This window comes from Dermacentor andersoni, chromosome 5 (assembly GCF_023375885.2).
Source record: "Dermacentor andersoni chromosome 5, qqDerAnde1_hic_scaffold, whole genome shotgun sequence".
NCBI lineage: Eukaryota > Metazoa > Arthropoda > Arachnida > Ixodida > Ixodidae > Dermacentor > Dermacentor andersoni.
In genome coordinates this window covers 108,458,322-108,482,514 of record NC_092818.1, presented here as the reverse complement: position 1 = coordinate 108,482,514, position 24,193 = coordinate 108,458,322, and the positions used below count along the sequence as shown (strand labels likewise).

The window sequence follows — 24,193 nt, the reverse complement described above, 5'->3', positions numbered from 1 at the left end:
ATGGGAGAGGCCTTTGCCCTGCAGTGGGCGTAATCAGGCTGATGATGATGATGATGATGATGTCCGACCGACTGCGTGAAGAACAACTCGTGCACTCCTCGAGATTGGCTACGCGCTATTTCTGACACGTTGCTCGACTGCAAACCCCCCCCACCTCCCCACCCCAGACGATACGCATACTCTTTCTTGGTCTTGCTCGCGGAACCTACGTTGAAATATTTATATTGCGCTTGCATGAACGCGAAGCGAGATAGCGTTGAAAAAGATATTCGGCGATGTTGCAGTGGCGACGCTAGTTTTCCGCCTACCACGTTCCACACTTTAGCGAATTCTTGTGGCATGCGAAACGCAGAATGGAAAGTCGTAAATGTGGAACGTGTGTGTGGGGGGGGGGGGGGGAGGGGGGCTAATTCGGCATCACCTTATCTGACTCCTCATTGTGAACTTTTGTAGCGCGTTTGTACTCAGTGATAAGGAAAATAAAGTAATAAATGCCGCATAGTGTTAACACATTTACTTTAGTTTTTTTTATGCTATCCATACGTTGTCATGTACGTACAAGTCACGGCAAACTATGTGCTACAGTTCTGCCAAATCCTGCTGAAATCACAACACTCGCGCAGTGAATCGCTGTTACCAGTCATATTTGTCCTTAACGTGACCACAAGATTTATTCTTTCACTTTCACATGTAATAACGTCATTGAAGCTTTATAGCTAAGAAGCGTCTTAAAGCATCTTGTGCCAAGTGGCATTGGGCATTTCATTAGTAAATGTTTTGTTTGTGTCTTCGCGTGCCTTTCGAATTGAATTTGCAGCGCTTTAAATAAATATTTAAATAACAATTTAAACTTGTATCCATGTGTCATCTTACCTAGTTTCCGACCTGTCCATGATTCTAGAATGCACAGCATTCGTTGACCTATTAGCTTTTTTTTTCTTCGTTAATGTGTAGATTTCATTAAACGGTGTTATTAACAGTCAGTATTTTGGAATTGCTGGATGCGATGGCTATAGAGGTATAAGCTAGGCATGGCGAGGCAAGCCGGCGCATATCAGGAACATCATCACATTTAATGCACAGAAATACCGTGCAGTTAAAGCGCGTGACATCGCCGATAACCGGCTGATGAGCAGAGAACGAAGTGCGCCTCAAAGGTCGCTTAGGCCTGGCGTTGTAAGGCAGTCAGACAGGAGCTGAGATGGCGTTGTGATGTGTTGGACTACACGCTCTCGGATCTCACCTTTGTCTTTTTGACCAAGTCCCGTAGTCAGCCGAAATGTCATACACACTTCACTAGATCCTGCGCAATGGTGTCAAGGTTGCTAGGAAGCCATAAAGTGCGTTGTAGTCACTGAGGCTGCACCTGGTCTGGGGAAGTGTCATTGTCCACATTCGTGTCGCTGATGGCTTTTGAGTTGGGCATGTGCACATGAAGATTCATTGAAGAAATTTCATGCGCGCATGGCTTTAGCTGGGAACGTGCACTGTGCCTCGTCGGTTAACGCAAGATCTCGAACATGAAACACGCACTCGCTTCATGGTAGTTGGCGTTAGTTGACCTGAGAGATGGTAGGCACAACTGACAAGGGGCGTAATTTTCTGATGGGCCACTGGCACTTGTCACCTCGGCCACACTGTCTTTTAGAGTAAATGTATGAGAACTCGAATCCGGACGCGCTTCATTTACTTAAAGCGAATGTGAATCTACTAGGCGAGAACTCGACCAGCGAACGACCAATTGACCGACACAGGCGAAACCATGGAATGGTAGGCAAACAAAGCTACCCTTTCAAACGGTTGAGATCGCCATTATGGTGAGCGATGGCAAAGCTGCGTTGGGTAGTATATATTCAATGGGTGACCGCTGGCTAGGATGACCGCTGGTCAATGTTGACTGGTTGAATGTGCGGACAGATGCGCATGGACACGGTGTTGGCAACGAGAGTTTCTGGAGTTGTGCAGATGCTACATGACGTTAATGGATGGCTTGATGACGTGAACGACTGTTCTTGGGACGAGTGCTCTGTCATACGCCTCAGAGCTTCCATCAAGCTCAAAGGTACCACACGGAACTGGCATCTCGCATTTGGAAGTGTACGGAACGTGGATCACATGGTCCGCCGATCTCGCTCAGCAAATGAAAAGACCAGAGGTTGAGAGTGTTCCAAGAGCACTCCGAGAGCCTGCGCCAGTATGACTCCTAAACCTGAGAGTAATTGAGAGTTACCCCGTCACACTTCCCGATTCCTAGAAAATTTAATACCAGCTGCGCGGCCTACGCGACCCACGCGTCATAGCCGCGATTGCAGCTAACAGGCCTTCAACAATAGCTGATTTTATCGCGACTTACACAAGCCTCAAAATGAGATCACGGCATCTCCAAGCTAAAGTAAGCCCATCACTTCTTGTCTCTGCTGAAGCAGTTTCGACAATTGTTCCGCACATCTAAGTCTGTAGAGCGCCAACAGCGCACTCCTGAGCCACCGATCCCACGTCCCATTCGAAGAGCGCCCCCACTGACGCTTGTACTGCCTAACTGAAACATAACAAGTAATTAAGTAATGAGTAATTAAGAACTTACAAACAAGACAATACGCGTTTACATTATTTGTGTTTGTTCGCGTTGCTCCTATTGAACATCAAATGACACTGATTGTCTAGAAACGGCGTTTGATGCGTTGCGGTGGCTTGTGGAGCAGTTGATTATCGCCGGCTGTAGTGATCTATTACACAACTTTATCACAGTTTTACGGGCGCCTTTTGTTGCAGGCGTGACGTGGCCGCAAATATCCTGTGGATTTCGGACTATCCTTATGTTTCAACTCGTACTGAGTCCGTGTCACCTATCATGCAGGCAGGCATTAACGTTTGCAATGAGGCGTGTTGCATTTGTTGCACTGTGCTGCTGAGTATATTCGTTAGTAGACCATTTTCAAAACTCCTAAGTTGGTTTTCTTGCGGCGACAGATTCCCAAATTATGGCGACAATGCTGATCATAGAAACGGCAGTTGGTTGTTATGCCAATGTTGCCAACTGCGTTCCAAGCAATCTCGTGTACTTCACATGTTCAGTGCATAAAGATAATCGTAATAGCATCAAGCATATCCGACAGGTTAGCAATACATGCACTGCTGTTTCGGGCTAGAAGCATTGCAGAAAAGCTGCCTTTTCGTTTATGAAAAGAAAATTACGTAAATATGGCGCGCCTTTCCTTCTTTGCCCAAACCGAATGGACGCCAGGGAAGCCATGCTGATTGTCGCACGTGATAACACAACTATCAGCTGAACCCTGTCATCTACCGCAATCGATCGCAATCTATCGAGAAAAATAAACCTCGCGCATCAAGTCGACACTTAGTGCAAAGTGCTTCGTCAAGTAGTTTGCTACGTCGTGGCTTTGCGAGTTTAACGATTGTTCAGAAGTCATGACAAATCACACGCCCGGATGCGCCGATGAGGTGCTTCGCGCGAACGCCATGACATCTTAGCTGGCACGTCGAGGGGCACAAATGTCTCTCCGAATGAAAAGGATGCGTAGTCGCTGTATTTATCGACGGTCAAATGAGGCGGCACCCTCTCTGTCCATTTTCCCTAAATGGAAGCAACCCCGAGAGACTCGTGACTCAACCCCGACTCACCCGCATCCTCCCCCCCCCTTTCCCTCCCCCTCAACAAAACTCACTGTCCCCCTGGCGCTTGCCTCGCGGACTCCTGGCACGCGACAAAGGCTCCTTCGTCCCGTATTCCCCAAAATGGAGAGAAACCACTCTCCGATACCCGCCCCCCCCCCCCTTCCCTCAGCGCTTCAGCGCGAAAGTTGGAGCTTAGAGAAGCGATTCAGAAGCGCCATGCTGGGGAGCAAGCGTCCATAGTGTTGCGCGCTTCTCGTAATTCAGTTCTCACGTGAACGTTTTCCAGCATCGTCCGTTAGCAGCGTCGCGCTAAAATACCGCGCGGCCGAATTCACCGGAACATGAAATAAAAGAAAAAAATCATAGGAGGAAGATCGCTTCGAATATGAAAGCCAGTATTGATTGTTGCCAATATTGTGCTCCCATATAAGTTTAAAAAAAAAAAGTTATTCGATACAAACTTTTTGAAAAGCGATTGCGGGGAAGAATGACAAACAGCGCACTCTTCCCTCCCGCGCACAGACTACTTACGTTATCAACCTTGGCATACGCTTTATTATATCTTCTTTTCTTCATTTTCGCGTTTAACTGGATATGAGACAGCACTCCTCCTCTGTCTTCTTTTTTTTTCTGCGAACGAATTGATTGCACCGACTCTATTGGATAGAGAACGCGTAGCCACGATGGAAGTTGAAAGCCAGCGGACACTCAGTTGAAAAGGGGGACAACAAATTTCATCGTGCAAAAAGCGCCTTCTTCTCGCTTTCAAAAAGAGTTACCTTCAAGCGGCGAGCAAAGCGTGCTCGTTAGAAAAAAGAAAGAAAGTGTAATGTTCGAACTGTAAACGCGGCACTCAAAGCGATGAAGCCTCGTACTTTGCGCGGCTGCACTTTTTGTGTTCGATTACTTTTTCGCCCTCTCGTCTCTTCCTTTCTCCCTTCCCCTTTTTTTACCGTTAGTTGAGCCCAGCCCAAGGGCTCATACTGGCTTGTAGGGGTGTACGAACGTGAATATGCGAATTAATATTTTTTGTAGCTCGTACCTTCCATCCCGAATTTCTTGACAGCCGGAAAGAAAGACATTTGCAGGAAAATATGAAAAAGTGATTGTGCCGCGTAATCTCCTGTTCGCAGGTGTTCCTCGTCCGTACAAATAGTGACTAGTAACTATATTTTTTAGGGTTCTCTTTTTTTTATCCTCCTTTTTTGATCACCTCATTAATGAGCACCAGGCGCGGATTCTTGGAATTATGACGCAACGATATTTTCTTTCTTTCCCCTTAGGCCGCGCGTCTCTGGCTGCACTTTTATTTCAATTTCCTCCATTTATCGTCGATGTGGCCCTGTGTCGGTCTCGCAACATTTTCGTTAGTTTTCACTGCCTTGTGTTTCTTTTATCGGATTCCATCAAGCTAAATGGGCTTACCGCTACGTTGGCTGTCCGCAGAAGGATAAAAAAAAAACAGAAATAATAGAAGCTCAACAGAAGGGGCGGGTCCCTCCCCATCGAGCTTACGCAAGCAGAGCAAAGCACGAGCTAAACATCGTTTCACTAATACCATGCAGTGACGACGAGGTTGAGCTTGGCGCATTGGCGCATTTGGGTCTGAATTCATATAAAGTTCTTATGCTTTAACCACTCGCAAGAACATGTGCCAGGCAACCGTGACGTTGAACACATCCTAATAGCGAAGGCGGCTGGTTAACAGCGAAAATCTCTCACAAACGCAATGATTCGCAAAGTTTTTCTGCAATGAATTTAGAAAGTTTCTCGTTCGTAAGACGTGTTTGTCATTGGTCTACGGCCTGTGCTAATGGTATTTCCGTTATCCTGATTGGCTTTAGCATCTGCTCCTACAAACCTCCTTATAGCTTAAAGATTGCTTCATGGATACGAGACTTTATGAATTCAGTCACTATGGGCCTGTGTTCACAAAGCTTCTAGATAAGTGCCGTCTGCGATTGGCCATCTAGTATTGGCCATAATCTGGTAATCGCCTCACTATCCCACCGATCATGCTTGGCAACCGCAAGATTTTCGGATACTGAGAAAGCGCTCCTGCATAAGAGAAGTTTTGTGAACACGTGAAGAAGTGTGAGCACTTGAGAAGTCTCGGTCAGCCAGGCCAAATGTGTTGGCCAGGCTCAGCAGGGAGCGGCGTCTCGGTGACCTCACACTCAGTCGGTGGCGTCTGTTTTATGAGAAACGCATCCAGGATCTCAGCGGTGTGTGTACAAAGTCACGTGCCATTGACCGCAAAGTGTCGCCCACTTACGATCGCGGCTGAAATGAGCAACAGGTCAGTTGCCCAGTGTTGACGTTTCCAACACGGCAGTGTCCTTGGATTATCGAAGTCTCCACAGGCCTTTTCAGCTTTCACGTTGCCAGAGTAAGTTAGGGCTACTGGCATAAGCGAAGCTACAAGACCCCGTCCAAACACGGAATAACGTTGTAGACTACACTTTTATTTCTTCAACAGACGTTTCCTGGTTGCACAAATGACATCACTAAAACATCCTGCTGTACATCTTCACTTGATTCAACAAAGTATCCTGTATGCCGTTTGTTCGATGGTACATTTCGTTTCGTCGTTTTAGTAGTCACCCTGTAACATGACAAATGTCGTATATTATCCTCGAAGCCTGGCTATATCAAAGTGGTGTATTGCTTGTTCATGGGCGCTCCTTTCGTTGGTCCTTGTCTAATTATTGCGCTTGACATGGTTTACCATGCGTGCCAACAATGCCGAACTCTTTGTGCACGTTCCCGTCAACACCCCGCTTGCGCTGAACAAGTAACAGTAAGAGAAGCGTGCGGTAGACACGTGTTTCAAATGAAGTAACCTAACGCAACCCGTCGTTAATCGCTAACGGTTGCTGGCTCCGTCAGCTTCGATACCGCTGCACCCTACTGTGTCCGCCCAGCCTGAAATATGCTCGCCCGGGCATGACTCACTCTCGCGCGTGCCAGCGCAGAGAAATGCCGGATTCCTGTATGCGGAGCGCTTTCACCTCCCACCCCTTGTGAAGAACGTCCGTATGGAGCGACGTGCGTTAATGCTCCTTCATTTCACGTTTGCACTTGTATTTATATTGCTTTAATTCCAGCAGATTCGGTCGCTGTCCTCGGTTTATACAACTCTACCACGTGTGTTCCTTGTATTTTGCGTGAAGCAATACTCTTTGAAAAATAAAGAAAGAATGAAGGAAGGAACGGCTTTCCCTGAAACAAATGGTTCTAGTGTTCGAGCTTTCAAAGAAGAGAAAGAAAAGCAAAGTGAAGCCACTAAACTGCGGGGAAATGCGGAGAAATATACTGCTTTCCTCAGGAGACGTCAACAGTTGTTTACCTTGCGCGTCGCGTCGGAAGAGTTAGAGCAAGTACCGAGGCGGATGAATTTTTTTTTTTAAGAATGGTGTCGCACAGACGATGGTGTTTGCTCCTATGTGCTTTAAAACTTGTGGACATAATCAAAAGAATCGACATTTGAGCGACTTGGTACTGGTTCCACATCTTGAAGGGGCAGCACAAAACGACAAAGGCAAAAGGCAGGAAATATACAGGACAGCGCTGAACGCTCAACTAACTTTCTTAGAAGGTATACACAAACTTAAGTACTGCAACCTACACCCACATGCTCTGCCATCCATGGCGTCATTATCAGTGCACAGGCAAAACCTAAAACCGTCTAATCTAATGCTAGACTGTGAAGCGGATTAAAAATGCAAATTCACTGCCATAGAAATTTAATGAAGGCATGCTTACACAACGGGATCCTTTTCTTTTTCTTTCTGATATAGTAGATCTCAATAATCTCCCTCGCAGTCCGCTTGCTATGCGCGAGGGAGATTATTGATACCTACTATTCCAGGAAAAAAAAAAAACGATCGCGTTGTGTAAGCGTGTCTTCATTAAATTTGCATGACAGTGAATTTGCATTTTTATACCGCTTCATAGTGTTGCATTAGATTACAGGGTTTTGCGTTTTGCCTGCGCACTGATAATGACGCCATGGATGGCAGAGCATGTGGGTGTAGGTTGCAGTACTTAAGTTTGTGTATACCTTCTAATAAAGTTATAGTTGTGCGCTCGGCGCTGTCCTGTATGTTTCCTGCCTTTTGTCTTTGTCGTCTTGCGCTGCACCTTCAAGATGGATATGGTCAAGTCCGCAAACGCAAATGATGCGCGTACAGTTGAAACTTGTGCATTCATGACGAGTGATATAAAACTCGTTCATTTCTTAAATCTGTACGTGATCTAACGGCTGGTGCTTCCTTGCTTTTCTACACGTACCTAAACGAATCATTTCGACTTGCTTGAGAAACACATACGTCATCAATAAGCATAACGATTGCGCTGTTCGATTACATTGCATGCGATTACATACCTCCTGTCTCGCTTTTGTCGGTTGAGTCACTATCACCTACATCCTTACCAGACAAGCCACAAGACACTCGCTCGTCTTCGGGAGGGCAAGTCAGCATGCTTTGTACAATCAACTTCCGTGCGCTGAAGCCAGCGTCTTTGTTTAGTCTGCATTCGAGGGCGATCTATCGCGTGTGCTCGTATAGGCGCAACTTGGCTGCAGCTGTACCCTCCTCGTCGACGACTCGCCCAGTTCCGGCCGCGAAGGCGCCTTTCCCCGCTGATCCCTGAATAGCGTCGACTCGGTGGGGAGGCGACGGTTCTTCCTCCTCATAGAACCAGAAGGATGGATGCTCGCGCAGTCTAGATACTACACCCCCCAACTCCACAAACGAAACGCTGCCTTTCGAAAAGGAAACTGCGCGCTTAGCGAGAACCAGGGAATCCTGACGAGAACCGCTCTGGATAAAAAAGGGGATTGGGAGAAAGGGGGAGTGTACGGCAATCATCGGTGAATATAGCGGAGCGTGCCGGTGCTGTCACAAGCAGTCGACATCGCTGTCACTCTTCAAAAAACGGAGATGTCGGGAAGCGGAAAAGGAAAAGGGAAAAAGTGTGGAAGTAGGAAGGAGCTCCTCTGATTGTCTGTCGGACAACCCAGGAGCCGTGAGCTTTCGTGATGGCACGCACAAAATGAACCGGATTAACAGGATCACGTGAAGCTCCCCCTATTTTCATTCTGCGGAAAGGGAGCAAGTTACGTGAAGACCTAGACGAGACTGAAGAATATGAGCATATTATTTGAATAGAGTAGTGTCTACAGGATCGCCATTACTGAAAGGATAATTTTCTGCATACTATTTATAGACTTCTTGTAGACCTCCCCGTGACTGCACTTTTTTTCCCTGTGGGACTCGACCGTTTACACCATGTGTCGCTTGTTTCGTTGTCTCCGGATATATAGGCCTTTTCATCGGGCGAGGAGGATAGAGCGCGCGGAGAGCCTTTCCTCCTCTCTGGCTTTGGCGATCTGGCGCGGCGCTGCTTGGAAGTATTGCTGTCGCGTGCTGCGGAACCATTTCGAGATGTTTTAGATGGTACTTTATGAAATTTACGCCATGTCCGTTCGTATAAGGTCGTCAGGGAAGCCTGTCGGTGTATCGGTAACTACAGTAGGCGCAAACATCTCTTGGGGGCGCAAAAATTTGACGCGCTTTATCAGTCGCGGTGTATGTATGTGTTGTTAACTATTTTGCTTATATCGGTTTTACTTCAACAAGAAAAACCGGTGTCTCTGTATTAGCAGCATGAAATTGTAAGTCTGCTCACTATCTGATCGCTTGGCGTAGGGAGTAAAATATAAAGCTTAAGAGCGCATGCTCGTGCATGGCCAACCAAAGGCAACCACGAAACATCTAAGCGGCAGGCGCTATCAAATATTTGTGATGCACCGGCATCGTTCTCGCGCATATCAAGTCTAGTAGGCTTCAAATTACCGTATGTCTACGCTAGCCCTTCCTGCATGAGGCGCCCGATGGCGCTGCTCAACACAGATCACTGCGGTTGGTGAACCAGCACGATAAAAATGTAAGCTGTGCGCTTCGGCATTGCCTTTTTGGCCTCTATACAGCCATAATATATCAGAGGGATTGCATAAAAAAAATCGATGCCCATTTTTGAGGACCAAATTTCCGTAATACGTGTGAGGGCTTAGTAGAGAACGGAACAAACACAACCGAAAAAAAAAATTCGGTTATCATTTTCTTTCTCGAAAACGCAAGAGAAAACGGGCTAACGCCGCGATACGACCTCGCACTGTCACGTCGCACAACGTTTATAAATATATAACCGCTAATGCCGTATGCTTGGATCATGCGGTATATAGAGCAAATATATCTGTAATCCAGCACCTACCACTGTTTAGGACGCTCGCGCGTTCGTAAACAGTCCCTTTGCTGGACAAGCTTAATTCAGACTGTAAGGTATGCTGCTATTACTTGCCAAAACTATTTTATTCAGGGGCGGAAGCCTCATCCATTGAACCTAGTCACGCAATGTAACCTGCAGCGAACAGTTCGAACGCTTGTCAAAATATAACATCACAGCTCCTATCGTAGCAGAACGGTACCCACGCTATTACGATCGTCGCGTATGTTTCATGGTTCCTAAACCGCAGCTTAGAAATAGAGGATATAACTGCAATAAGGTCACATCAGTGATTGAAACCTTCATAAATTCACAATTGATCTCCGAGGCTGATATGCGCGTACACATCGCGCTGCGTGTTCCGTCAACCTCAACGCTCAGCAGAAATTCCGGCCCTGACGCCTTAAACCACTTCAGCACGTCTCACAGAACCGTTTACCACGTAGAAGACGCACGTCATACTAAACAGATCGCCCGATCGCGAAAACAGACGCCAGAACCTACCGCCGAGCGTATACCTGCCATGCAAAAGACCGCTTTCACCCAAGCCAGTATGGCGCTGCTCATAGGCGGCGCCACTGCGTTCACAATATGGCGGCGCCTACGAAAAAACGGTCTATAGAGGCATCGACAACCTGGATTATCACGACTTAAACAGACCATGCTGTACCGTCTGTGGCTAGGCGTTGTATTTACCAATTCTTAAGCCTTCCTTATTGGAATGGCTAACAGCCCCACGTGCGACACATGCAGCTGTGAAGAGATGCTCAAACGCATTATCTGCGCCTGCCCCCGCTATGGTGCCAAGAGGCAAGGGATGTGCAGAGTGATGGACCAATTGGACAATCGTCCACTGTCATAACTAAAAGATCTAGCTCAGTTCTCCCGAAGAACACCGCGCAGAAAGTATTATTCACGCTATTAAGATCCCTACAGTCTACTGGAATTCACGATAGACTCTGAGGCCGCCTCCTACCGCGCTATAGTGTACGCGGTTTGTTTGTGATCGTCTCTCTTTCTCGTTCTCTCCCCCTTCCACTCTCTTTCTCTTTTTTATCGCCCTACTCGCCCCCCCGCCCGTGCAGGGTAGCCAACCGAAACTACCTCTGGTTATGCTCCATGCTTTCCTTTGCACACTTTCTCTCTCTCCCTCTCTTGTAGACCGCCTTCGCCTTCTCATAGACCTCTTCGAACTCTCCAAAGCCTGTATACTTCACAAAAGCAAAAGTCTCTAAGAAGAATATTTTCTTTGAGTTATCGCTATCCTGAAAATTGCAAAACGAAATGTATGCAGGTTAGTCCAAAGAAAGTATAAGGCCAAAAGTCCACTGGTTGGGTATAGCTAGACCACAGAAGAATGTTTGCAGAGTTTTTATAGACTGCAATGAATGACATGCACACAAAAGTATAAAAACATAAGATTGTCTATCTCCATCGACATGAACTAGCTATACTCTAAAATGGCGTCAATTCGGGGTACGTTAAAATAGCCAGGTCGACGAAATTAATCTGGAGTCCTCCCCTACGGCGCGCCTCATAATCAAATCGTGATTTCGGCTCGTAAAATCCCAGACTTCAATTCCATTCGGTTTGTTGTCAAATAAAACAGCCTTCTAACATGCCCAAGAAATCATCTCTACAAAAAAAAAAAGATATGTCGAGAATGGAAAATTCCGCTCTCATATCGCCCTACATCATCATCATCATCATCATCATCATCATCATCAGCAGCAGCAGCAGCAGCAGCAGCAGCAGCAGCAGCAGCAGCATCGTCGTCGACGTCGTCGTCGTCGTCATCATCATCATCATCATCATCATCATCAGCTTGGTTAAGCCCACTGCAGGGCAAAGGCCTCTCCCATACTTCTCCAACTACCCCGGTCATGTACTAATTGTGATTATGTCGTCCCTGCAAACTTCATCTCATCCGCCCACCTAACTTCTGCCGCCCCCTGCTACGCTTCCCTTCCCTTGGAATCCAGCCCGTAACCCTTAATGACCATCGCTAATCTTCCCTCCTCATTACATGTCCTGCCCATGCCCATTTCCTTTTCTTGATTTCAACTAAGATGTCATTAACTCGCGTTTGTTCCCTCACCCAATCTGCTCCTTTCTTATCCCTTAACATTACACCCATCATTATTCTTTCCATTACCCTTTGCGTCGTCCTCAATTTAAGTAGAAGCCTTTTCGTAAGCCTCCAGGTTTCTGCCCCGTAGGTGAGTACTGGTAAGACACAGCTGGTATATGTCGCCCGTTTTATATCGCCCTATATGTTGTTGGGCTACTCGCCAATAGGTTCCTATTGATAACAGGGCTAAGTATACGGACATGGGAACAGGCGTCTTCTTATTCCTCTTCAATTCATGACTACAGTCACACGGAGCGTCAACGGAAATGAACAGATTGGGTCAGCAGGCGTCTGAAGGACTACTTTCATATCTTAAGGCGAACTGTTGTATTAGACTGCTTGGCCTCGCAATTAAAGCACACAAATAGGACCCATCTAATAAAATTCGACGGTGTGTGTGTGCGCGTGTGAGCACGACTGCGTGCGCCTGTGTCAGGCATTTCTGCTTGGCACTAAATGCTACTTGGCTTTTGCAGTAGTTGTTGTCAGACAGCAAGTGAATCTTGCGGGTAACAAAAAAAAATGAGTTAATGAGTCTCTTCCACACAGGAATGGAACGCGCGAATAATTTTCAGCTGCACCATAGCCCTATACGCGTGTGCCACGTCTCAGAGCAGCAAGTTTCTTTTAAAAACGAGAGCACGCCAAACACTCCCGTATCGGACCACCCATGTGGTAACAAAACTGGTTCTAACGTCTCCTCTATATTAGTCCTTCAAACAGTGCTTTGAAGAAACGCAAACGATCTTCCTGCTAGTGCTTTCCATCCTCCCTCTTCTTTCTGTCTTTATTTGTATCTTTTCATCTCTTAACGTCCTTCTCCTCGAGTAGGGCAGCAAACCGAACGCGCTTCTGCTTGACCCAACACCACCTACACAATATATAGCTGGTTGACCTCCCTGCCTTTGTTTCCGTTCCTCCTCCTCTCTCTCCTCCTCCTCCTCTTCCTTCTCCTCCTCCTCCTCCTCTAAGATATGCTTGATAGCCAGTTACCTGCCGAAAGCTTCTCATAAACATTTCCTCAGTGCGTGGAATCTGCCAATTATTTTCCCTTTTGTTATATCATCTGCCGTTCGCCCATGGTAAATAACAAGAACCCATGATTTCCTGCACATGACCAATAATCCCTGCAAATAAGCTTCATGTCAGAAGACTTCACAACTTAGCAAGCGCTTTTGCCGCAGTAGCCCAGCGTATACCGCACGGCGCTGCTGTGCTCGAGATCGCGGTCTCGAATCCCGGCCGCCGCGCGGCCGTATTCCGATGAGGTTGGAATGGAAGAACGACCGTGCACCTTGCCTAGGGTGCACGTTAAGGAACACCGGGTGGTGGGAATCCATCCGGAGTCCCCCATTACGGCGTACCTCGTAATCAGGTTGTGGTTTCGCCATGCAAAACCTCAGAATTTAATTTAAAATTTAACGTAGCAAGCGCGCTCTAGAGAGCGAGAAACACGTAAGCGTCCGGTTCATAAGCAAATGGTGCGTCTCTTTGCAATAATTACTGTCTGCAAAGTAACTGCCTCATTAACGTTACGGAACGCAAGAAGGTGTAACTACATCAACCTTAGAGCGAAGTGCTTGCTTAAAAGCAAAACTACGACGATACAAAGAAAAAGAAAAGAACCACTCACAAATGTGATCGCCGAAAATCATAACGTTGTTCCCGAAAGGACCTTCCTTTCTCGGGCGATCTTACGCTCCGCCAGCCCGTCCTCATAATTCGCCATTTATATTCACAAGTTCCTTCAACCGCGTTGAAAAGGAGGAGGAGAGAAAATTACTTGGAAGGTAAAAAGAAATAATGCGGTTCCTGAGAGCCAAAGGCGCTTGTGTGCATGTTAGCACAATGAACTAAGAGGAAAAGGAAAGAGCGGAAAAACAGCGAAGCCGACGCCCTGACCGCCATGCTTCACCTCTGGGCTGGCAGCGTTTTATTTGTAGCTTCGAATAAAAATTCACGCGGCCTCTATCGAAAAAAAAAGTGAAGGGAGAGAATGAAACAAAAGGCGTGGAGGTTAAGCATGTGATGAGGCGGGTTCGCTGCCCTGCACAAAAGGAAAAGGAGCATGAGCAGGAAAAAAATATTCAAGAGTTTATGTGTGCTGGAGTCGCCGATATATTTGAAGTTATCAGCGCTGCTAATTGCGGCCGCTTTGTATAATGTTGGCTTCGGGAATCGGAGCAGCGCTCTTGTAGCCTTCTGCAGCTGCGATCTGCGAGACTATAGTCACAAGGTGCTGTACAATGAGAAAAGGTCTGTACACGGCTGAATTAGTGCCCTGTTTGAGTTGTCGCATGGCCACTGAGATAGACTGCGCTGCCTGTACGCTGCTTTCGATCTTGAAGGTCATGGTTATCTATAGCGAGGAAAGAGTCTCTCCCTCTGACGTGCGAGGATAGTGTTGCGAAATAGGCCGCAAAACTGCAGTGTACGCTAAAGCAAAAGTCGTTGTAGGCCACCTTCGTATATATATATATATATATATACCAACCCTTATACATAACGTCCAGTTATTACGAAAAAGCGTTTGATTCAGTCAAAACCTCAGCAGTCATGGAGGCATAACGGAATCAGGGTGTAGACGAGCCGTATGTAAAAATACTTCAAGATATCTATAGCGGCTCCACAACCACCGTAGTCCTCCATAAAGAAAGCAACAAAATCACAATAAAGAAAGGCGTCAGGCAGGGAGATACGATCTCTCCTATGCGATTCACAGCGTGTTTACAAGAGGTATTGAGAGACCTGGATTGGGAAGAATTTGGGATAAGAGTTAATGGAGAATACCTTAGTAACTTGCGATTCGCTGATGATATTGCCTTGCTTAGTATCTCAGGGGACCAACTGCAATGCATGCTCACTGACCTGGAGAGGCAAAGCAGAAGGGTGAGCCTAAAGATTAAATCTGCAGAAAACTAAAGTAATGTTTAACAGTCTTGGAAGAGAACAGCAGTTTACGAAAGGTAGCGAGGCACTGGAAGTGGTAAGGGAATACATCTACTTAGGGCAGGTAGTGACCGCGGATCCGGATCATGAGACTGAAATAATTGGAAGAATAAGAATGAGCGGCGGTGCGTTTGGCAGGCATTATCAGATCATGAACAGCAGGTTGCCATTGTCCCTCAAGAGAAAAGTATATAACAGATGTGTCTTACCAGTACTCACCTACGGGGCATAAACCTGGAGGCTTACGAAAAGGGTTCTACTTAAATTGAGGACTACGCAACGGGTAATGGAAAGAATAATGATGGGTGTAATGTTAAGAGATAAGAAAAGAGCAGATTGGGCGAGGGAACAAACGCGAGTTAATCACATCTTAGTTGAAATCAAGAAAGAGAAATGGGCATGGGCAGGACATGTAATGAGTAGGGAAGATAACCAATGGTCATTAAGGGTTAGGGACTAGATTCCAAGAGAAGGGAAGCGTAGCAGGGGGCGGCAGAAAGTTAGGTGGGCGGATGAGATGAAGAAGTTTGCAGGGACAACATGACCAAAATTAGTACATGACCGGGGTAGTTGGAGAAGTATGGGAGAGGTCATTGCCCTGCAGTGGGCGTAGCTAGGCTGACAATATATATATATATATATATATATATATATATATATATATATATATATATATATATATATATATATATATATATATATATATATACATATATATATACAGGAGACCGCTATACTGCTGTCTTTCGATCGTTTGGAATGTTGGGCGGTACGTGAGCTTGCCAAAGCTCCGTCCTTCTGGCTTCCAACAACCTCGCAGATGCGCATACTAACCTTCTTCACTATCGTTGCATATTCGTTGTACGGCAGCAAATTACCGTACGACGACATGCAGTTCACTGTAAAGCCTTTACGCGATGGGCTACCAGCCTCTCGGGACGATTGTCATTATCAGCATCAGCCGGACTAAGATCGATACACCACCAGCATTAAGTGCACTACAGTAACAGCTGACATTTGCCTACCGTGAAAAATATATAGTCTATAAATTTTCTAATCTTGCCACTATACCTGCTTCTGTGCTGCCACCTTCCGCGTTTCCTTTTCTCATTACCAAAAATTGCGTTTTGTCCTTTTGTTTTTTGGCGTTCGCTGAGCCGAAATCAAGAATTCGGCTACTAAAAAGCCCTCAGGGAGCCTCAGTGCGCTTAGGCAGTGGACTCGTGGCAGCAACCCGCAGCGGCCGCGGTTTCTATGCTACGTAATGGACCGCAGCTACCAATAGCAGACGCGCATATGGACATCCGCTCAATTATGAAATAAAGCGTCCAGAAGAGAATGAGGAGCAGGGTTCTGTTGAAGAGAGAGCGTTTAGAGAGGGGTGACTTCTAGCTCTTCTTGCGAGTTCCACGTACCGCGTACGACAGCAAAACTTGCCTGAAAAGTTCACAGCAGGGTATGCTACCCGCGGACTTGCGTTATTTCATCAAGCCCGAAGGTCAGTTCAGTGCCCCTTTAAGGTAGCAACGACACGGGGAGGATAAGTGCAGGTTTGTGCCGCTGAAGAATAGGTTTTTTAGGCAATGAGAACGGAGCAGGTTTCAGAGGAAAGGGAAATGGGCAGGCTTCCAGGTGACGAGAAAGCGATCCTTGCAATGCGTAAGATCGCAAAATTACCGTACTGGTTGTGATCATGTGTCTGCACCAAATCAACTGTTGTTTTGCACATGTAATGAGTGAACGCAGCAGCATTTTAGGTTTTCTACGTGCGTGGTGAACATTTTTTTTAGTGGGAAAGGATGTTACTGTTAGTGTCAAGTTAGTGTAAATGGTAGTGTGTTGTTAGTGTGGATGTTAATGTTCAGTGTCGAGCGTTACTGTGCAACTTGGCTTCGACATGTCCTGCGACTATAACACGTGACAAGTTGTCAGGTCAGCACTGCTTTTTCTACTTTTCTAGTCCTGAGTCATTCAATGTGATCAAGACATCGGTTACCGTACCCTGCGATCATGCGGCCGTACTCGATAAAACTATAGCATTCTTTGTTTCGGCTCGACGCAGGTGTGCTGGGCGTCGTGGTCACCGAGGTGCGGCTACAGTCGGAGAGCAACAAGACGCAGTACGTGCTTCAGGGCGAGGGCGCCACGCTGCTCTGCTTTTTCGTGCTGCCGCCCGGCGAATACCTGCGGCGCGTCCTCTTGTTCAAGGATGGCGCCGAGGTCTACGTGCGGCGCAAGGGACGCCATCCGCTGCGTGCAACCTGTTCGACAAGCGCGTCGACCTGAGCAACCGATCGCCGTCGTTCATCACCATCCTCAGCGCACACATTCCGATGCAGGGAAACTACACATGCAAGGTCGAGACAGATCAGGGCACTTCGCAGAACCACTTCTTCCTCACCGTCATCGTAGGTGGGTCTTGAAGCTGCCGGGATGTGGCGCCTTTTTCTATCATATATTTAGGTGCATATTTCTTTCGCTCAAAATGAGAGGAAAACGAAGTGCTTCTCTTGTGGAACACATCTCGTCCGTCTCTGTGCTTTTCTGGACTTCTGACTGCATTTGTGGGTCTACCGCCCCTTACATCGCGGTGATGGATGTACAGCACCCCGAGGACCCTCACTGTGCCCGTTAACTGGTGGACATCGGTTTGAGTTAGCGAGGAAATCAGGCTATCAATGTACGCGGATGACATCTGCATATGGACGTCGGCAGTAACACGCCTACAGTTGCGAGCGAGAATTCAGAGAGCCGCCACCCAAACTGCTATCTACCTCCGTAATGAGTCCTGGAAATTTCCTCCGAGAAATGCGCACTAGTGCCATTTACGCGCAAACCCATGACAAACTACAGCCTAATGATAAATAGCCAAATAATACCACATGTTCGATCATACACGTTCCTAGGCGTCATAATCGACAGGGACTTGTCACGGAGCCCTCACGTATCATACGTGAAAAAACAGTTGACAGGCATCTGCCACATGTTCAAGTTTTCACTGGCAAGACATGGGGAATGTCGACAAGTACCATGTTACAACTGTACAGGGTGCTTTTTCTAGGCTTTCTGCGATACAGCTTGCCAGCAATAACGAACACAGGCAAAACGAATCTACGCACAATACAAAGTCTTCAGGCTCAATCACTCCGAATCTCTCTAGGCCTGCCTCGGAGTGCATTAACAGTGGCTACGATAGCAATCGCTAGAGACCACCTTGTCAAGACCCACATTGAAATGGAAGTGCTCAGGACTCATATAAGGCATCTAACCAGGACTACTCGTCACCATTTTTTAGCCTCTCTACCAGTAGACAGACCTCGCACATCTTTCAGCCAAACGATTACCGCACATGATGAATCATTGTCAACTTGTTTCACTCCGGCTGCTAGACCTTCGATTCCTCCATGGTGCCTCGCTCAGCCAAAAATCAACCTCACAATTTCTGGCATCACGAAAAAACTGATCTATCATCACCAGCCCTTAAACAGCTCACGCTACTATTTTTGTACGAAAACTACCGTGACTCTACGCATATCTGCACTGATGGATCTGTCCTGCCAAACAACTTCGCAGTGGCAATGCTTATACCAGCGAAAGTTACTGCAATCAAATTTAAGACGACTCACGCGACAGCATTGAAGGCAGTGGAGCTCGCAGCGCTCTTTGCTGCCGTTCATTACATTGGTGATGAACCGCCACACAAGTGGACAATATTCCGCGATTCAAAGGCGGCGCTGCAGTCTGAACGGCTGCAGTGCCGTATGGGCTGAACGGGCCGATCCAGCGGCCCGTTCAGCCCATACTGAGGAGCCGCACATATCAATTCCACTTTCTAGAACTGACTCAACATGGAAGCTCCGCCTGCTTGCTCGGCAGTGCACCATGTGACAATGGAATGACCTCCTTTTAAGAAATTCTCGACTGTACTCCCTTCATCCCACATTAAGTCTTCGAGCACAATCATAGCTTCGCCGTGGAGACGCCACGCTTTTGATTTCGACTTTGGTTGGGTGTTGCCTTTACCAAAGCCTATGCATTCCGCTTAGGGATGACCGACACCGCAGCCTGTGATCACTGCGGCCATGAAGTATCGATTGACCATATTTTGCGCGCCTGCCCGCAGTACAGTCCACAGAAGGAATGCCTTCGCCATGAACTCGACCAACTGGACGACCAACCGCTATCGGGAAAAAAAAAAGAATTCTACACCATCGAAGGGACCTAACGTCACAGCAGAAGGCCGTGCAAGCGCTATTGCGCTTTTTGCGATATACCGGCCTTTGTGAACGTCTTTAACAGGAAAGCCTTTTGTGTGTTTGTGTCTCCGTGTGTGCGTGTGTTTTTTGCTTTTTTTCGCGTTTTCCTCTCTGTCATCTTTCTAACGCCTATCTCCCATCCCCAGTGTAGGGTAGCAAACCGGAGACTGATGTCTTGTTAACCTCCCTGCCTTTCCTCTTCATCTCCCTTTCTCTCCGATTATGAATGCTGCACACGGTACAACCAAACCACCTTATTTATTTATCTCTGCACAACATATAGTACAGCGTAATACATTTGAGTTAGCACCTTTGGGAAAACTTTGTGTGTGTGCTAACAATGAGGTGCATAAGGCGTGTGTAACGTGCGAGAGTGACCAAACAAACAGATGGGTACGCATTTGGGCTGGTTGGTTCATGATTACGAGCAGTAAAACACCGCTAAACAACAGGAGGAGGAGAGGGACACAGACAATAGTGATGTTGTCTGTGTCCCTAAATCATACTGTCAAAGCCTACTCCCACAGCGCATACGCTCACTGGCAGCTAAATAAAAAAGGAGCCGAAGTGTCCAGCCTTTCTTATTATTTCTGCTACTCTGCAATTAATATTATTAGGTCCGAATCTGGAAATATATTTCTACTGTCGCTTATTACGGTGCAGGAATCCTGCAGATGGCAGCTGCTTGTTGTTGCGGCGCGAACGAAGCTATAGTGCAGAGTTAATGTCCGGGGAATCTATTGTATACCTTAATCAGGAATGAGAAAGCAAAAGCTAGCTTGTTTGCAAAATCGTTGGTTGTACGTTCTGCCAGAAGGAGCATAATTTCGGACACTAAGTTTCGAGTACCGTTTTACATAGCGACTGGACCAAGCTAAATGGCCACGCTAAAAATTCTGCTTTAGCTCAACAATAACGGGCATCAATGGCACCTATGAAATCAGTAACGAGCAAATCAGTAAAAAGCAAACAGGGCTACGGAGCGTTGAATTGCAGCTTTGCTGCGAACTGTCATGCATTCTGAACATCGAGCCTGCGGCTGCATCACCATTGCTCAGGCACCTTAGCTTTTATGGTGCTTTGGCAATGAATGAATGAATGAATGAATGAATGAATGAATGAATGAATGAGAGTTGGGGTGAATGCCTGGCTGCTGGTATGTGATCGTTCTCTAGCCATTGGGAACAATATATTTTTGAGCGATGGCAGCAGTATTGCGTTGTTTGTGTATCGTACAGCATTGGCATGTTTTCACAGCGTCCTCGTAATGTTAAGACGGGGAGGTCTAGAAGATCACAAGTACGCCTGACAAGAATTCACAGAATAGAACGATCCGTCAACGTCCGCTGAAAAATCCGACAACCCCCAGGTCCATTAAGGCAGTTCTCAGGCGGTCGCATGACCAACCAGTTAACCTTTCCTATAATCACTAGAAGTAGACCTGGGCTGACGTTTATGAGAGCGCAGATATATAAAATGATGTCTCTGTAGTCCACAGTGTCAGCCGACAGAACAAGCTTCTTTCATGACGCACTTACCCTAAGAGCTCCAGCGCCAAGCTGGGGGCGCGTTGTCAGCATCCGATGCCTCAGCTCGACATACACGGCTCATAGAGGAATAAAGTAGCCAGGCAGGAAGTGAGCTTCCTGCTCGCTAGGCAGAACGCGGCCTAACATGATACCTTAGTTTTTTGTCGAAAAAATGATTTAAAAAAACTGTTTGGAAGGGGCTTATTGAAGAGGAAAAAAGGGGTCCGTAACGGGGTTTGTAATCTGAGTGCTCAGTAGCCAATACGTAAACCGCCGGAAAAATTGTGACAATACGCACGGGAGGGCGAGTGGCCTGCAAAATTTCCTTTTAAGGGCGTGCAAGCTTTTTATCCACTACTCGTTAGTGAGTAACGCGACGGATTGCCCGAATCAATAATCAATGTCTTCGTGGCCGCCTGATAAGAACCGTACATTTGTATCTATATGAACTCAGTTACCATTTAACGAGGTGGCAGAGGAACATGGTACTTGCATGATAGGTTGTCATGTTACCGGATCCTCAACTACTGACGTGGCATGGTGATGCGTACATCGCGATCGAATAATTAAGAAAACTTTTCGTGAACGCTAATGAACATTCGAACGGGGAAGATTAAAGAGGGATTATACTACATGTCCGAAGGGAATAATAATTAAACGTGCATTTACAATGGGCACGTTACACTTGTGGTAGGTAAGCTTGAGACGAGACCTCTGGGACCATCCGAAGGGTTTAGCTCATCGGCAATGAAAAAATGAAATGAAACGCTGTTAATTAAAAATGCCGCACTGTTTCACAAAATACATTTCCGTTCTTTTTCAGCTGATTCTAATATTTTCTAGGAAAACAAGAGAGAAAGCCAGAGAAAAAGTATAGGCGGGGAGGCAAAGATAACAACCGACAGCGATGCGCTGAAACCACGTGTTGCTGCAGGCATCACGTTCACGCTGCTACTGCTGAAAAGTTACAAACCGATAAGCTCAATATAAACGCCATCCAGAAGAAAAGTTCGTATTTATCGCAGCCCTGTTTCACCCTAAGTAGTGTATGAGGGCTTACCCAGGCTCTAAAACGAACGCAGAATGAAGTTATATCGCCAGACACTCAAGAAAGTTTCAACGAAATAGCTTTCTTAGAGTTTCAACGAAATAGCTTTCTTTAGTTTTATTCTCCTTCCAGTCTTCTCGTGTTTTCTCTTTTTCATCAATCCGGCGAGAAAGTTGAGAGGCATGCTTTCAGTACTATAGAAATTTCTTCCTTTCAAAGAAGCACGCGAGATCTTCAAGATTAGGTTCCCGGAGCACACGCTGGTGTGCGAGCGCATGATTTGGTGTTTCTTTGATTGCTTCCTTTGTAGTTCGAAGTAAGGTAAGAAACGTCTTGAAAAACTCGCTTAGTTATCCAGCCTAATAGCTACCCAGTGCACTCGAACTGCTGCCAGTTGTCCAAGTGAACACACGCAGAAATTAATAAATCGCAGAAAAGTATGATGACACAAAAGCAGCTACATACAAAGAACGGCCCGCTCTCATTGTCATTACAAGTTTCTAATACACGCATTTGAAAAGTTAGCAGAACCAGTCTTTATTGATCAATAGACTGCAATGGCAGTGTTCGCAGTATTTTGGGGCCTGTTACGAAGAGAATAATATGTTTGACTTGTCAATATTTATCCCACAAACGATATTTTTCGAGGGAAAAGCCGTGAACGTAATGTATAACACTTGGGGTAAATCAATTAGGTTTCTTTGGCAATAAAGGGGAGAAATATAAGAACGCATTATACCTGAGCAAGAATTACAGGATTCATAGCGCATGAAATCTTTCTGTGAGAATTTGAAACATGAATACGTTTATAGTAATCCTTTATAAAAAAATTAGAACCTTTTTTATGACAAATAAAAAAGCCTTTCAAGCGGGCAAGACCCGATAAAATTTTTATATCGAAAAAATAAGACAAGTGTCCTTAGCGATAGAACACGGCCGTAATTAGGGGCATAATTCACGTCGTGTTAAAATAACACTATTTCAAAGACGAGTTCCCCTATGTCTACGTGCCGTGCTTAATACTCACGAAATCTTTCGCTTTCTCTTCCCCTTCGCCCATCCCCCAGTGTAGGGTAGCCAACCAGACTATTGACTGGTTAACATCCCTGCCTTCCTGTATTCTACTCTCTCTCTCTTTTTCGCTGAGTGAAACACACCGGCTCACGAAAAGTTCTTTGGAACGGAGGGAAATACGCAGCGGCAGCGGGGGCTGCCAATGAGAGGCGGTGCGCGATAGCCGGCCTAGATACTCTTTACCACCCGGCGATTCGTCGAAGCGTGACAGCCAAGGGGAGTTTTTCTAACCGCAGCTTCGCGGTGCTTCAGTGCACAGGAAATGGGTACCTCGTTCACTTATGCGCTCGTACCCTCGCATCCATTCTAGCTTTCTTCTTGAGGTCTCGCGTGCCGATATGGCTGCGATTTGACTACCGTTTGCCAGAGTGTGAAAGTTCTTGAACATATACAAAGTACGTTGAGCGGGAAGTCGGGCCGGTGCATTTATGTGCACGAACAAAAGCAAGCGCAGTTACGTAAGCAATCACGTAATTGAATTGCAGTGGACACCCTGGCACTGCAATATTCCTGGTAATGAATGAGCAGACACTGCTGCGAATCGGGCGCACAATAAGGCAGAGACAATCAATCTTCCCCATCTGCGTAGTGAAGTCCACGTGCTCCTGAGACAGCTATCCTGTCTTCTCAGCAAAACAACCTGGTTTGATGAGCAATCTAAGAACTCGGAGTTATACTTTATAGTAGAACCATATATAAACCGTGAAAGCTGAGAGAAAACAGACAATTCGAAACATTAGTGCACCACCTGCGGCTTAGTCCTGCATTTAAGAGACAGTCATGGTACAGCACAAAACGTGGCTCTAGTGCTCAGTGGTCTTGTGGCCATCCATCTCCTTCTCGAGTGCATTAAATTTAATCCACAACGAAGGCAATTTAGAAGCAAACTTGTTGCTCGTAGACAGAAGACTATTCACGCGAGAAATGAGTCAGGTCCATAGCCAATTGCAGGCCTTAAGAAAAAAGCACTTCTTGCTTTGCAAAAGTTTTTTGAGGACACAAACAGTTTGGGGAGATATCATATTTCAGTTTATCCTAATAAGTTAAATGAGTGATGTAAATTTTCTGGGTTCCAAATTGATTTATGTGGTGATCACAATTTTAACACTATGTGTAATTACTTCTGTTCTTTGCTTGCAGTGTAATTACATGTGTTCTGTGTTTGGCTATTGAAAATTGTTACTTGATATATGCGTATGCGAACTGAACTCATGCACAAAACAGTGATGCATGCGCTGTTGGAATGTATGGTTTTATTCTCCGGTGTTCTACTGAGGGC

The 24,193-nt window shown here is 46.3% G+C and overlaps 1 protein-coding gene across 3 annotated transcripts in view; it reads left to right on the top strand.

Moving 5' to 3' along the window:
• Positions 1–24,193, top strand: part of LOC126531025 (uncharacterized) — a 79,889-nt gene that overhangs the window by 33,000 nt on the left and 22,696 nt on the right. For 2 of the 3 annotated variants that reach the window (XM_072288255.1, XM_072288254.1), the window contains exon 2: positions 17,070–17,419. The exons of the other annotated variant lie outside the window; for it this stretch is intronic. In XM_072288255.1, the coding sequence (XP_072144356.1) occupies positions 17,070–17,419 (350 nt within the window). The remainder of the gene's footprint in view (positions 1–17,069; positions 17,420–24,193) is intronic. 3 annotated transcript variants of the gene reach the window in all.